At 34.0% G+C, this 17,038-nt stretch overlaps 1 protein-coding gene across 11 annotated transcripts in view; it reads left to right on the top strand.

Annotated features, from left to right (window-relative positions):
* Positions 1-17,038, top strand: part of Robo2 (roundabout guidance receptor 2) — a 1,247,873-nt gene that overhangs the window by 1,194,518 nt on the left and 36,317 nt on the right. For 7 of the 11 annotated variants that reach the window (XM_013503739.1, XM_005375549.2, XM_013503734.1 and 4 more), the window contains 5 exons: positions 530-572; positions 1,999-2,126; positions 8,753-9,034; positions 9,439-9,564; positions 14,371-14,527. In XM_013503739.1, coding sequence (XP_013359193.1) covers positions 530-572; positions 1,999-2,126; positions 8,753-9,034; positions 9,439-9,564; positions 14,371-14,527 — 736 coding nt within the window. The remainder of the gene's footprint in view (positions 1-529; positions 573-1,998; positions 2,127-8,752; positions 9,035-9,438; positions 9,565-14,370; positions 14,528-17,038) is intronic. The other 4 variants (XM_013503756.1, XM_013503742.1, XM_013503761.1 and 1 more) reach the window with 1 other exon arrangement.

Genomic DNA, 17,038 nt, shown 5'->3' with positions numbered 1-17,038 from the left:
AAAATATAAAAAAATAAAATGCTTTACAAATAAAAAAGCATTTAATTTTCCTAGCTCCAAGTTGTGATAAAAATAGTGAATATTTACATTAAAATAAATGTATTACAGTTAAAGATGAGCCAGAAGCCAAACAGTACCAAATCCAATGAATAAGTAGATGAAGACATGTTGGTTTTTTTTTTTTTTTTTTTTGCGGTACCGGGGATCGAACTCACAACCTTGCGCTTGCCACGCAGGTGCTTATCCCACTGAGCTATATCCCCACCCCTGGTGTTCACATCTAAATACAATGTGCCCCTTTAACTTTACTATACATTTGGCTTAAAGAAACCTGAAATAGTCTATTAAAGTTGAAGGAAGTATTAGCTTTGCCCTGAGCTAAACTACTGCTTGTATAATCTGTACAATTATGTTAATTATATTTTATTAAAATTCCCAGGGGCTTCAGCTCTAAACTGAGCTCCAATATGTAGTTGTTATGAATTGTAATTAATATTGACTGTATGTGTGTGTTTTCCTTTACCTACAGTAACATTTCAAAGAGGAGATGGAGGACTCATGAGCAATGGAAGGTATGCTAAGAAGATTCTTCTTTATTGTTAGTTTTAATCAGGACTGAAGAAAGTCTGTAGTAAGCAGCTATTATTGTAATAAACGATCACTTACAAGTCAGAGAATTCTAGGAGGAATTAAATGGCTTACCACAAGGTTTAATGATCTATCTGTTGTGCACTTTAGAGGAATCAAGTCCAGATGTTTCATATCTCCCTGATGCCCCTGAAGAAATTAGTAGTAAATATCACAAGGAATGTGTTCATTTGTTAGCAGGATGTTTATTGCATTAATTAGACATTAGCAAATGAAGTTGCTGTTGTTTAAGACTCCTTATTGGCTCTCACTAAATTGCTGTGAGTGAACAATTACACATAATCGATCACAAAGTAAATGATTCATGGATGATGAATAGGCTGTAGATTGATAGGACTGGATTCCACAACTCTGGATACTCAATTGAAATTGATAAAAGCTGATAACAAACCCATATATCCTCATCTGTTTTCCCTTTGCCAATGTGGAGATTGTAATTAGGCTCTGGTAATAACTTCCAATCTCCCATTTAATCAATATTTCAGCAAAAAGAGATTAAGTCTAATGAGAGCTAGTGGATATAGCAAGAAATCAGTTGAATTTTCTTATTGCAGTTTCCATAGAAACACATGTTTCTCTTAGGGATTATACCAGAATGGGTCTACCAAAAAAAGTGCAATGATTATAGATGTTCTGTTTCTTGGTAAATATGCTAATAGAATGCAAAGAATTGGAATCCATGTTTTAGATTAAAGTAGGGAATTCTTTATTAAATATGATGTGAAGACAGTTTCCCTTGTAAGTTGTACTCATGTGCTGGGTCAAATGACAGTGGATCTTTCATTAGCTTAAAAAAAATCCCTTAATATACTCCTGATATTTTGCAATTGAGAGAACTAGGAAATGAGCTATTGATGGAACAGGATAAGTGCTGTTCATTAATTTTCCTCAAGTTCTTGGTCTCTAAAGCAAGAACAAGGGCTCATAACTAGGGTGACCGCCTAAAGAGGACAAATTCATGTGGTGGTGGCTGCAGGAATTGAGAATGGAACAGCCCAAATCCTAGAAATGGCTGATACCTATCAGCTATTCTGAGTAATTGTTCCCCTGAGGTGTCAATTTATCATACCTTGTTTTGGGTTCCAATTCCTACCACTTTCAAGGCAGACAACAGATTTCATTTGAATGTAGGCAGAATCCCAAGTAAGGACTTTGCTTCCGCCAACAGGCTTCATCTTCATGTAATCTTAATGAACTGCTAAAATTCCTTAATCTTTGAGAGCATACACATTTTAATTTGAAGTCAATTGAAATCTTCTTAAATAACTCAACCCTTTTTAGTGCATGATAGATATGTCAGTGTCTTACATTGTTCTCCATAGGCTGATACCTTTCTCATTTCTACTTTAGCCGTCCAGGTCTTCTAAATGCTGGTGATCCCAATTATCCATGGCTTGCTGATTCATGGCCAGCCACGAGTTTGCCAGTGAACAATAGTAATAGTGGTCCAAATGAAATTGGGAATTTTGGGCGTGGAGGTAAGTTGTATGTTTAAAAATAATGTTATTTGGGTTTTTTTCCTGTTTTCCTAGTCTTTTTAAAGTCATATTAATATTTTGTTTTACAGTCAAGGTAATAAAACACGCATACTAATAGTGTTACATATACATTTACTAAATATTTTAATATTAAACTAATATGTCTATATTGCCTTAAATGAAACTAGGCTCATAAGGAAGTTTTTGCTAATCCAGAAGATAAATATTCTGAATACTTTCAGATTACTAAAATCGAGACCTATGCTGCTAACGAGAGCCTATGATTTTGAGCCATGGTTTGTTTCTCGAAATCCCTTTCAGCATATATTTTATGAGTACCTCTAGTGTACCTGTATGTAAGGTAGTCAGTAAGCACATAATATCAGTGTAAAAAGAAATGATTGTTACTCTGTTGTAATATACCATGAGAAGAAAAGAGAGTTAAGCAAATAGGACAAAGTGTGCAGAAAGCACTTTCTGTAGTTCCACAATTGATAACTGGTAATACCAAGTGAAAGATAAAACAGTACCATGTAGACACTATGTATGTCACATACTACTGCATCCAAACTTTGATGCTAGAGGCCTCTCTAGGTTTTCATAAAGAGACAGAATTGGCTCTGCCATGACTACTACTTCTTCCCAAATCTACCTTTTCACCTAATCAGTTGCAAAAGGAAACTTCGAAGAAAAATGAGAATGGAGAAATCTTTGACTCCAACATTTCAATCAACAGTATATGTATGTTATCCCCTGTTAAAAGACTATGCAAATGGTTAATGAATTTGAACTACCCTGTCAGTACTCTACATGAGAATGTTACCTATCTGGTCTCAAAAAGTTATGTGATGGTAGTTTTTTTTTTTTTTTTTTTTTTAAGTTGATAACTGGAGGAGCATTAGGGATTAGTCAAAATAGTGAGAAAAGTATCTACAGAATAAATTACCATATTTAAAGATCAGAAATAAGATAGACAGTGATCTATTCAAGAAATAAACAGCAAGCTCGGGATTTTGCTCAGTGATTGAATGCTTACATGCCCACACCAGGCCTGAGTTTGATTTTCAGCACTCAGAAAGAAATGCAAAGGGAAGAGGAAGAGAGAAAGGATAGAAAGAAAGAAAGGAGAGAGGGAAGGGAGGAACAGAGGGAGAGTGGGCAGGCAAGAGACAAGAGAGAGAAGGATGGGAGTTTTCTAATGATAGGAATAAAAACTACAAAGCAGTAGGGGTATTAAAAACAATGCACAAAGAGACATAGCAGAAGATATGCTAAGTCACACAAATAGTATAAACTATTCAAAGGGTAGTATGAAGCCATTGATGGTTTAAAAGAGGGAAATGCTAGGGTCTAGGCACTTTAAAAGTTATACAGCCTGCTTCTAGGTATACAGTGAAATAAGAGTAAAAGATTGCTGTGGTTAATGAGATTTCTGTAAATCAAAGAAAATTTGGATGAGTACCCTAGAAGATTTCTGCATTTCTCGACTTAACTCATGGAACCCACGACTGCACTAATCTAGTCTGAATTGTACTAAAAGTCTAGAAGGTGAATTTCGGAGGCATAAGTATATGACCATATTCACTTAGATGAAAGATCATGCATACTGGTATTTTTTTTCTTTGTGAATGGATTATCAATGTGTTTGAATATAATTAAAAAACTCTTTCAAATTATAAAGTGATAAAGTCATTCACAAGCCTGTTTCCTGTCAATATTACCTTTAAGAAGATGGACTCCTTCCCTTTATCTAAATAGAATACAGAAAATAGGTATGTAATGAGAATTAAGTGAGTGAAAAAATATATGTATATATGCAGGTTTCACACAAACCTTAGTACATAATTAGCACCAAGTAGCATCACTAGAAAGTGAGGGAAGAGAAAGCATGTTGTATGGCTCCTGGCTTCCTCTGCGTAAGCAAATGCAACCCTTAGGGTGCCCGTTTGCCCAGGCACTGCACGAGTAGCTGCCTTCTCTAGGTGACCAGATTCGGAAACTGTATGTCATCACTGTGCCTTGGGAGTTTCCTGGCCAAGCACCTCCTCACAGGGAAAGCCGAACATCCTTCCTCCCATGATACAGCCTGACTTTATCTAAAGAAATTCGCTTCCCAAAGCTTTAATCAAATCAAGGAATAACTGCCTCTTTTACTTACCCTGTATGCATTAGATCGCTAAAACATTCTATCTTTTATCATGTAATAAATGCCTACCGATGAAGAAAAAGTTTCATTTTTCACATGCTTGCTGACAACATTAACATCTGAGATTTTTGGTCTAATTTAAGTAAAGGGGACATACATGTGCAGATTTTCAGGATTTTCTTCCATTTCTGCCTCATTTATATGCAATGAGACATTTCACAGGTAAAGAGCAAGGCCAGCACAGTTCTTCACAGTACATTTATCATGAGGCAGTTGTGATTGTACATAGCATATCCTAATTCATTTTTTGTCCATTTCCCCTCCCATCCCTCCCTATTCCAGCCCTATTCCTCTTATCATTTGCTAAAGTGCAATTTGCATTTTTTTTCAATTGTCTCTTTTTTATCTTTTTTCCTTTACTTCCCTCCCCTCCAGTTCTTTTCCGTTTGAGAACGATCTCCCTATTTCCTGTTATCCATCTTTTGTTTTGGTCTTTAATTATATTTTAGGTTTCTCATGTAAGAGAAACTCTGTGATATTGAAGCTTGTGTCTGATTTATTTCACTTAACATTATGGTCTCAAAGTACATCCATTTTCCTAAAAATGCCTCAAGTTTGTCCTTCTTTATGGCAAAGTAGTACTCCATTGTGTATAAATATCACCTTTTCTTTATCCATTTATGTGTTGGTGGACATATAGACTGATTGCAAGATTTTACTGTTATTATAAATTGAGCTCCTAAAATCACAGATGTGCTTGTATCACTGTAATATAAAGACTTAAAGTTTTTTGGGAAGATCTCTAGAATAATACTACCTGGGAAGAATGGAATTTCAATTTTTAGTTGTTTGAGTACTCACCATACTGATCCCCATGGTGGATGTACTAGTTTATTTTCCTACCAATAACTTGGAAGGGTTCCTTTTTCCCACAGCCTCACCAGCATTTGTTATTTGATTTCTTGATGACAGCCATTCTTTCTAGAGTAAGATGATATCTCAATGATGTTTTAAATTTGTATTTCTCTAATGTCTAGCAATGTTAACATTTTTTCATGCATTTATTCATCATCTGTACTTCTTCTGAGAAGTATCTATTCTGCTTGTCCATTTTTTGATTGGGTCTTTTATTTGGGGAGACTAAGGTTTTTAGTTCTTTTATATTCTACATATCAGTCTTCCATTTGAGGAATTGCAGGCAACATTTTTCCTATTCTGTAGGTTGTCTCTTAACTCTGTTGGTTGTTACCTTTGATGTGTAGAAGCTTTTAAATTTAATACGAGCCCATTTGTTGACTGTTGCTCTTATTTAAGACCAAGACAATTTTGCCTGGTTGACTGTATCTCTCTTTACTGTGACGATTATTTTAAACATTTACTGTACTCCAGAAATAAGGAAGGAGTTTTGCTACTTTTGAATTCATGATCTTTATATTATTGTAAATTACCATATTTGTATTTAAATGTCAAGAAAGTTAGGTTTATAAAGATGAACGATTTGAGATCTAGACAGACCATGCAGTTCTTATGGATTTTAAAGCCTTCCTTAATTCTTTTATCTACACTGGAGACCAAAATTGGATTGCTATGCATGACAGTGTAACCATATTCACATAGAAGAGTAATCATTAGTAGTGACATTTTCTTAATAACAATGAAATATCAATACATGTTTGAATATAGTGAAAATTGTGGAATAATTTACTAATCATCAAATAATTCTGGTTTTGTTAATACAAATTACAAAATACTCATTTAATAATTTCATCATATGTTTACTCTCCTTACAACACTGGGTGAATGAGAAATTACGGAAATAAAGATGTATATCACATTGGCACCTTCCTCAAGTAACTTAGGATGCAGTGAAGAAGACAATTATTTATAGAAATGTTTTGCCAGGCAATAAATAAACAAATCCATGAGTACTAATAGAGATAACATGCTCAAAAGTTGCATCACTAATTGAAACTGGAGTGAACAATTTCCATACCTAATAGGTCTCCACCACAAATGTAACAAGCATAGGTCAGACAACCTGAAGCGTTAGTGTTGGATGGGTGGGGACTGTAAGAAGTGCAAGCACATATTCTGATCCAGCTTGTTGGGCGAACACTGGCATGGAGTTCCAAGTCATTTGATACATAGGAGTTTCCTTCATACATGGAAATTCATGTACAATCTACTACTTCATTGTTGGGATATAATTCATTTGTGAAAATGTGGGAATGATCAAATAGTATTTGAAGAAATATACAGCCCCCAAATCAATATGGAAGTAATTAGACTGGAAGGCTGATATCATCTGAGAGGGAGGGAGGGAGAGAGAGAGAGAGAGAGAGAGAGAGAGAGAGAGAGAAAGAGAGCATAGTTTTAGTGTAAAATTATGTAGCAATGGATACTTAGACTACTTTTTTATCTATTTTTTTTAATCATTTGAGCACCAAATAATGCCAATCACCTGCAGCTGAATTGGCATACAGTCCAATCTAAAGTTTTGGAGAACCACAAAATATTTTACATTATGTGAAACTGAAGCCGATGGTGGACAAACATTTCTACTGAATTAATAAGTATCAGAAGAAAGGTAGAGGGGACAGAAGCAAAACTCTGAAAACTTAAAGAGAAGCATCCATTTTTAAGAACTTTAATACATTATTAAAATATATTTTTGAGAATACAATAAAATATGCATGTTCAATATCAATTTTGCAACTAGTATACAACTAAAAACAAAGAGTCAGAAGATATTTGTGAAATTCTGAAATATGAAAACAATTTTACTTGCTGTCTTAGTTAGTTTCTCATTGCTAGGACAAAATAAGCAAAGGCTTACTTTGGCTCACAGTTTGTGGAGGCTTCATTCCATAGTCTGCAGCTTCAAGGCATGGTGGCATGGCAGAGGAGAAAGAACTCATGGGAAGGCAAGCAGAAATCAGCGAGACTCCCTCTTTCATTCCCTTTTTATTCCATCCAGGCTGCAAGCGTATTGGTGATGCCACCCACAGCCAGGATGGGTCTTCCCTCTTCAGTAAATCCATTAGCCACACGCAGAATGATCCTAAGCCAATCAGTGGACCAATCCAGTATGATATATTCATAATCCAGTCGCTTCCAAATGCCGAGCATATGAGTACATGAGACTTTAGAAGGACATCTAGATATAAACCATAACCCAAGCCAATACAGCCTACTGAAATGTTACAAATTTGGATATGTTTACCCCACTGATATGCATTTAAAATATTTACATCAATAAAAGTACATATCCACTTGCAGAATGAGTTGGAAACTTCAAAACCTCCAGGGAGATCAAAGTTATAGAGTATGAAATATAAATCCCTTATTACTGTTCCTAAAGAAGACTATTTTTATCTTTGTGAAATGCAGAAGCAAAACTTAATATTTCTCTAAGAATCTTGTTTCAAATGTGATTGGCTATCACTGAACCTGACAGTTGCAAAACAGTTGAAAATTTCCTATAATGAAGAGATCAAGTGATTTGATGGCCTTGAGTCCTGTGAAGTGACTTTTTAGAGCACATATTATTAAGGAAGTTACCATAATTGAATTTATTTTAATGCTACATGATTAAAACTAGTGTTAATGATTTCTCTTTTCTATTCATTTAATATTGTTCTTCTGAAAAATGGAAAATAATTGCTCAGGAGAGAGGCGGCAGATCTGAATTATAAAGTGTCATGTAAAGATAATTTAGCATACCAAAATGATAAATGGATTGGTTGATATTCACTGTTGTTCCTGAAGTTTAATTTCGCTCTTGCTGTCTTACAACATGAAACTATAATTCTGCACTTCTAAGACTTGATAGCATAAGTTAAACACTCTTATCACTGAGATTGCTTTTCTATAGTTAAATCCTGCTGTATTGTGAAAATGACTTACTCATGAAAATTTTCCTTTGTTATCCAAGTAAAAAAAACACACCTTCTACCATAAATTATTCTCCATTTCTAATGCTATGAAATTAAATCCAGTACTTCATAGTCAGGATACTATAATTTTGTAAAATTTCATGACTAGTCAGCAGTTGTATTCATATGTCCTTTATATTAAAGTGGGAAGAGATGTTTTCATCTATGATTTGTAGACTCCCTCTTATCCTTTTCACAGTGTTTCTGTAAAGCACTAATATTTTCCTTGGTTTTAAAGCAGTGTGAACAACTAAAAGCATTTTTCAATAGTGAAATATCCCAAACTCCTCATTCATGGTTGAAGAAAACAGGGGAAGGGATGTGTTAAGCAGTGAGACGTGAAGGACAAGCAGTAGGCCTGCCTGTCACTGAGGTTGATAGCTTAGCTAAAGTTGTATATCATCTACCCTTCATTGGCTCATGAAGCCCATCTCAGCTGAAATGCAAACGTGTGGTATGACACATTTATTTTTCATCTTCAATCCTGATAGTTTTGGGCTTCCTGTGCATCATTAAATTGTTTCATTTCCCTATGTTCACCACAGATGTGCTGCCACCGGTTCCAGGCCAAGGGGATAAAACAGCAACGATGCTCTCAGATGGAGCCATTTATAGTAGCATTGACTTCACAACCAAAACCACTTACAACAGTTCCAGCCAAATAACACAGGCCACCCCATATGCCACGACGCAGATCCTGCATTCCAGTAGCATCCATGAATTGGCAGTTGATCTGCCTGATCCACAGTGGAAAAGCTCAATTCAGCAAAAAACAGATCTGATGGGATTTGGTTATTCTCTACCTGATCAGAACAAAGGTAACAATGGTAAGTCTGGTTCTTGTGTCTTGAGAAATTAATTTCATGTCATTTGTGCATGAGATAGAAATTAGCATTTGTTGTTCAATTTAGTGATTCATTACCAGGTTTAATTCCTAAACTAAAAATATTTACCAGCATGTATGTATTCAGTATCTCAAACAATCCCTGTCACCACCACCACCGCCTCCGCCACCACCACCACAGATCAACACCAATCAGTTCCATCCTTCTAGCCCTTTTCAGTATAGTGATCAGCAATCCATCTCTGCTTCCATTAGGACAGGATAAATAAAACATTTTTCACTGTCCCACAACATCTGCTTCTGAGTTGCTAACTGCATGTTCTGCATGGGCTTGTGCTGTGAACTAATCACATGATGCCACTATGACCTCTGCCCTTTAACCCTTAGCCTTACTTTACATCCCTGACTACCGATTGGCTGAGGGATTGTCTAATAGAATGCCACACAACCAGTCACAGGATTTCAGCACCACCAGCTCTCACAACAGCTCAGAAAGGAGTGGCAGTCTATCAGGTTGGTCTTCTCACAGTAAGGAGAAATATTGTTTTGTCACCAGCATATGACCTGTGTTCCTAATAGCCAGTGAAGAAATACTGAGTCACAGCCCACCATCAAGAATTTATCTTTCAAATGACAGTAACATTCGATTCTAATGAAATCCAGCTTTGGTGGGGGGAAGAGGAGGAATAAAAATCACACTCATATTTTATATGAAACCTATATTGTCATGCATTTAAAGAATAACTCCATTTTGCTAAATGCTATTTATTAAAAAACAGATAATTTTGCTATTTCTTAGCTAAGGGACTAAATTAACTTTATAATAAAAAGGTTGTGCACAAAAGTCAATTCCATGTCATCGATACCCAAAGATAACCACAACTAAAACAAAAATGATTTTGAGGACTCTTATTGGGACTCCATTGAAGTAACTTCCTATTTTCAGAAAGGCTTTACAAAATACACATTGTGAGCTAATGAATCAAACTATACTGGGGTAAATGAATGCCAGCATGAGAGGTTATTATTAATATTTAATTTTCAGGAAGCAGAAATATAATCTTTCATATGATAGTTATTTTGTGCTCTAAATTTTAAAATGTATTTCACAATTAGCAGCTAAACTGACAATGTATAAAGTAGGTAGTATATAGCACACGAGGGAAAAATATCTATTAGACAGAAATATATTACTATTATAATTAGTATCAGGAATATACACATTTTGTTATCTAAAAATAATATTTACATGGCATGGTTGATTATCTGTGTATTTCTAATTGATTCCATGACACTACTGCTTAATATGTTCAGATTAACTACATGCTATTTGTTTGCTTGGAGTTTTTGCTTTTTTAAAAAAATTACATATTAATGATAAGAGATTCCCATGTTCTGTAACATTTCTCAGGCCACCAGTCATCAAGGCCCTAAAGAGTTAAGTTTTCTACATCATTAGGGTTACATTTACTAAATTACTTTTCCTCAGGAGATAGCAGCCTCTCAGACTGAAAATGTTAATGCTCTCTCTTCCCTGTAAATCGAGTGATTTGCTCTTCTTGTCTATTGGTACGACTTGATACATTATAGAATTCAGAAATTTTTCAACATCTGTTATGAATTTAAATGGGCTTAATGATATAGAAAAACTTTTTGAATGACCTTATCTGTCATTTATGCTATCATGTACTTATAATTAGTCCCACAATTATTCTGAATAATTAAAAAGTAATTTTTGTGAAGCTTCATTTTTTATTTTATTAAAGATACATAAAAATCAAGCAATATATTAAATGAAATCTATATTATTGTAGGCCTTGGATTCCATAAGATCTGTGAAGCTTTCTAAATATTCTATATACGTTGATTATTGCTGAATTTTAACTTATCTTTTGAATAATTGTAAGCAGAACATGATTTACAATAGTGCTTGCTAGGCCTTTTTTGTATCCATTAATCTCTTGAATGACATTTATATATATATATATATATATATGAATTATATTAACTACATTTACATTTGAATGCAAAATTACTTAAATTCGTGGTAGCATTTTTTGATAGGTGAAATTGGAGTGATTATTCCTGTTTTTAGTTTAGTGTAATTGAGTTTAATATTACAGTTTTTATGAATTCTTATATTTATAGGTATGTTTCCTAAGCCTCAAATTTAAGATCAAGCTACCCTATGGCTAAGTAATCAAGACATATTAAAGGATTTTCTTAATTTGCATATAGTGATGCAAGCAATTTAAAATAATCACAGTCAATAAGAATATTAGATATTTCTCAGTTATTTGAGGGAACTTCTTTGAAACACATAATTTAATACAATATATTCAGATAGTGTTTATTCAGAGTACTTCTGTTAAAAAATTCAAGCATTAAAAGTCTCAGATGCTGCAAAATAGTATCTGAAATTATATATATATGACAGAATTGGTAATAATAAATAAATCTTTCAATACATTAATATCTTTTTTAAAAATTAATTACATATTAAATTTTAAAATGAATTGATCTCATAATTTTCTTTGCATAAAAGTCATTTACTAGGCATAAAAATCAAACTGTTTACATTTTGATTTTAAGACATAGGGGTCAAATATGTATGCCAGACATTAAAGTATGTTTCCTTGGAACACGATGCAGGTGGTACTTTTCTTAAAATAGTTGAAGATTCTTTGGTTGTAAAGTAATAAGAGACTGTGTTCACTTCACTAAAGGTCCAGATTTCAGAAAAAAAATGCGTAATTCTTTTTGATCATGGCATATGCTCACCACCATGCTAGTAGCCTACCATTTACATCACTGCTAAGAGAAAACAACCTTGATCATTAGTAGTCCTGACTTGACTTTTTAAAATGAGATAATAAATTACCCCAAAAGAGAGGAAAATGGAAAGCCCTTGGAGATCAACAATTTTAAATCTATTGTTTGTGAGAGTAGGTAAGGAATACATTTCTTGAATTTAAGCAAGGGCTTCAAAGATTTTATTCTCTGGAACTAGTTCCTTAAAAAGCTACTGAATAGTATTGTAAATCTGCATTTTCTTTTTTATGTGCTCATGAACAAATAACACTCAGTATCTTCACCTAGCAAATAACATATAAGAACTTCCTTGTTTCTATGAGAGTTCTGGAGGTAATCAGGTAACACTTCTAAAAGAGCTGTGGAAGGAGAAAAGGGTTGTACTCATCCAAACAGAAAGCATAATGGAGGTACATCAACAGGGAAGTCTAGTAAGATGAGTAGTTCAACCTGAGCCTCTTTCAGCGCTCAAAATGTAGTTCTGATCCTACAAAAAAATATATGGTCCTTAGTCTTTGCTTATGATTTTGGTGAGTTAAGGAAATCAAGGACTAAGCTTCATTTACTTTACAAATAATTGTAAAGTTGTTATTCAAACTATTACTCCATACTTCTTGGGCCTGGAGAAGTTGGAGTAAAGAACAACTTTAGAAAATAAAAATATGTCCAGGCATGGAATTATATGCCTGTAATCCCGGCAATTGCAATGTTGAGGCAGAAGAATTGCTGCAAGTTTAGGGCTAGCCAGGGCTACACAGTGAGTTCAACTTTAGCCTCAACTACAAAACAAGAAACTGTTAAAAAAAAAAAAAAAAAAAAACATGACAAGTACATGCACCTACAGTCACAGCACTTAGAAGGCGGAGGCAGCAGTATCACTGTGAGTTTGAGGCTAGCCTGGGTTATATAAGTTAGTTCAAGGACCACCTGCACTACATAATGAGACCCTATCTCAAAAAAATTCAAAAAGAGAGAAAGAAAATATAAGCTTGATTTATTAGAAAAGATAGGAAAAAACAACAACTGGTATTTATTAAGGCTTTTGTATGTTCTGAATACTTCATATGCATTGTCTTTTAAACAACCCTAAAGATACTTCAGAGAAGTAACTTTATATCTCTATTACATGTGTGGAAACTAAGCAATATGTATTTAGTAACTTCTCAAGTAAGTAAGGAGCTAGTCTTCAAATCCAAAATTCAAGCTCTTCTCTAGAAATAAGGTACCTGCCCTCCTTCATATCGAAAATAAGGAGGGAAGGAAAGGGGAAAACATTTGTTTGAGGGATAGTCATACATGTGCATGTTATGTGGAAAACATGCCCAACTCCATAATTGGCAGTAGTGTGTTCATCTAGTTTACTAGTTTTTAGCACTTTCTGGCATATTATAAAATTGTGTAAATTAACTTAGTAATTGGTAGAACAACAAAGATGGGGAGACATCTTTCACATCTACATGACTAAAGGGCCTTGCTACAAACATTTTATGCTCCAACTTTTAGTTCCGGGAAGGTGATATGTAAGAGGTCAATACTACCTTTTCACTTACAGTTATACACCATAGTGAGAGTGATGGAAGTTACTTAGGAACCCCCAAAATATTCTTTGACATTTTACCCAAGAAGTAATCATTCCTCTATCTGACTGAACACATTTCTTCATGAAGAAGCTTTGTTTATTTAATCTTAGAAGAAGAAAATTACAGCAGTATGGAAGGATAAATTTTATTTTTATATTTCATTAAGCTTCATGTAATCCAAGACATAGCTCATACACTGCGGACTTACTTTCTGCTCATATTTGTGCATGAGTTCATCCGTATTACAGATAGTGCTGTAACTGATTATTCTGCTTCCATTAATTTCCCTCCTTCTGGAATTTATGAAATGTTATGCTTAAAGCTGCGGGGAACTGTTCTCACTATATGCAAAAATAATCGTACCATTTATTAGTCAAAAAGCCTGTGAAACGTATCGTTGTGAGAGATTTGCGGGTATTCTCTAGATTGTAGTCGATTGATTTTTATCCATGACTTTTGAGAAAAAAATGTTACTCTCCTGGATTAATTAAATGGAGTAAATTCTAATGGAAAACTTTAGCCTGTATCTTTAGAAACTGTATTTTCCACTGAGGGAGATTATGCAAAAGAGTATTATAAATGCACTGAAATCTGACATTTAAAAGAATTTTTTATGGACCACTACTTCATCTAACAGTGCAAACATGGAGGCAGCAGACATAAGTAAATCAATAGATGTGCTTTTGATAGAACATCCATGTTTTTAGTTTATTCAACTCTGCAGTTAATGCACTGGGACAGAGACAGTATCAGCCTGAATGATTTCTAAAAGTGTTTTTCTGATTATATTATTTCATTGTTTATAGCTTTTACCATTTCTAACATGCTGATTTCTGGTGTTTTGAAAACATAAATGCATCTTTCCATTTGACATTCTCTGTTTCTTCTGATATGCAGCAGCTCTGAATTAATGTATTATTATTTTCAGGTGGGAAAGGTGGAAAAAAGAAAAAAAATAAAAATTCTTCCAAACCGCAGAAAAACAATGGATCGACCTGGGCCAATGTTCCTCTACCTCCTCCCCCAGTCCAGCCCCTTCCGGGTACAGAGCTGGAACACTATGCCGTGGAAGAGCAAGAAAATGGGTAAAAATCTTTCAGATACGTATAAAAGAGCCAAGGCTGCATGCCATTCTCTGCTGTTCACTTTGCCCTGGGTTCTCTTATTGTTTCCTTACCTCCTTCCTACCCTCGTCATTGCATACACCCCCCTCTCCTGTTTGCACTGTCCATATATTTTTATCTGGTAAGTACAAAACAGCATATATTGAGGTCTGAGAATCCTTGGCCCTCAAGTGCCTTAGATTGTCTGCAATCATGATAATGCAGCCTCCATTTATAATATTGCTTGTTAGTTTGAAGGCAGGTACCCACCGCTCTGTGAACTAAAGAGCCACTCCTGAGAAGGGCTGAAAGAGGAATTAAAATAACCTTCTTCATCATCCCATGCAGTTCTCTAATGACTTGATGTCTGCCCATAGCAGGGCGCCGTGGTAGAGTGCCATCACAATGGGATAATTGTAGGGACCTGGCTAGTGGGTAGAACTTTAATCATAAGCTCCGATGGGAACTTAGGGGAAAGAACAATAAAGGAGATGCAGGCCAACAGATGCTCTGTAACAAAACCTTTTTAAGGTGGGAAATTTCCTTTGACGGCCTTTAAACATGACCAGTTGCCTTATTCTTTCTCAGACATGTCACAAGCGTTACTTTTCTCTGTTAACTTGTGTTAATTGATTTTAAACACAAAGGCACATGTAATTTTTCTTTTATTCCATAGGCAAGCAAGTCAAAAAGCAACATTCTCAGTCTCTTTTTTATATTTTAGTAATTCATACTATGTCTTCCTCAAAATTTGTAGGTCGCTGTTTATTTTGACTAGGCCTTTCTGGAGCTTAAGAATATAGAAAATGGGCGGCTTTTCTTTTTACACATTTTCTTCATTTAGGAATATTTAGATATAAAAACATCTCATGATATTTAAATAGTGGTTTTGTGTTTTATTGTGTTTTAAATAAATATCACATGTACATGCTTACAATTTTTTCCTCTTTATTCTTTGCATTTTACATAACTACTACATTTGGGGTCTCCGGATTACTTTTCTAACTCAATGCTTATAACATTTTCTTCCTTCAAAAATATAGCATCTGCTTGTTTTCCTTTACATATACACACAGATGTGTATACACACACATACAAATGTGTGTATATGTATGTATCTATATATGTGTGCACATGTACTTACACATATAGACATATGTTTTCTGTTATGTTTTTCTCTCCTTCTAGAAGACTTCATTTATTCTTCCTAGGATTTTAATGCCCATATTTATGAACATCATTATTGTTTTACTTTTTGAAAAATATTTGCATTTGAAATAGGCAACTAAGAATACACTCTCTCATCTTGACTTTAAAAAGATAAAATTCTGTATGAAACATATCAGTATCATGTGAATCTGAGTAAAGAAAATGCAGAGAAGTGTATTCCACCAAAAAAAATTAGGTCCTAACAACCTATATTTTAAAGAGTGTAAACAGAAAATGAAAATAATGGTACTTGTAGAATGGATGGAAAGAAAAGGAACAGTATTGGTACCTTATAGGCTCAAAATCTTGAACTCAAAATACTTGAAAACTGTGAATAATTTTGAATACTTTCCTTTTTTTTCCATTGAGTCAAATTTTTAAAACATATACAATATAATAATATCTATTATCCATGGAAACTAATCTATGTCAAGCATAGGTTAAGCTTATCACTTGATTGTCTTATCAAACAGGAAAATTGGAAACGCTTGTGTGATGATTTTTAATCCTTTGATACATTGTTTTCATAATTTTAAGAGATGAATCAAAAGTATTTGTACATATTTAGATGTGGGTAAATTATTTTAATATTCAAAGTGCATAGTATTTAATATTTTAAATATCCACTTGATATTTTAAAACATAAAAATATATTTAAAATACATACATGTGTATATGTTGAAATTTACTATTGGAATTGAATATTCAATATCTTTATGGAATAATTTTAGAGTTCTTATTTATTGTTGAGTGTTTATTTTCCTTAACAAACTAGTATTTACAGAAGTGATTACTATGTTTTTATCCAAACAATGGTTAGATTGTATGGAGTCAGTAATGATGGCACAAAATTTAATGTCCTCATTCATCAAGTTAATTTTTTCAGAGCCTAAATTTTGAAAGTTTGTGTCTCAGTCATTTATGATTGATAAAATGATGTTTATGATTAAAGTTCTACCCACTAGCCAGGTCCCTACAATTATCCCATTGTGATGGCACTCTACCACAATAATCATTATGATAAATATTTATGATAAAAACACATTTAAGTCAAAATGATAAGAGCAAAGTAAAAGTAGTAGATCTGGTGTGATATCACTTTTTCATGTATTCTTTATACTTTTCTGCTCTCTACTATGTGAACCTTATGATACTGGTGAGGAAATATTATTCAACACAGATTATACTGTGTAATTTACTGAATATTCCACAGAAGAGGCCTGTGCATTTTTTGTATGTTTTAATTTGAAACCCTTATAATTCAGTCTTAATGGTTTCTTTTTT

This window comes from Chinchilla lanigera, unplaced genomic scaffold, assembly GCF_000276665.1.
Source record: "Chinchilla lanigera isolate Chin_1 unplaced genomic scaffold, ChiLan1.0 scaffold00006, whole genome shotgun sequence".
NCBI lineage: Eukaryota > Metazoa > Chordata > Mammalia > Rodentia > Chinchillidae > Chinchilla > Chinchilla lanigera.
Note: the sequence above shows the minus strand (reverse complement) of the source record. Positions and strands in the feature narration are given on the sequence as shown.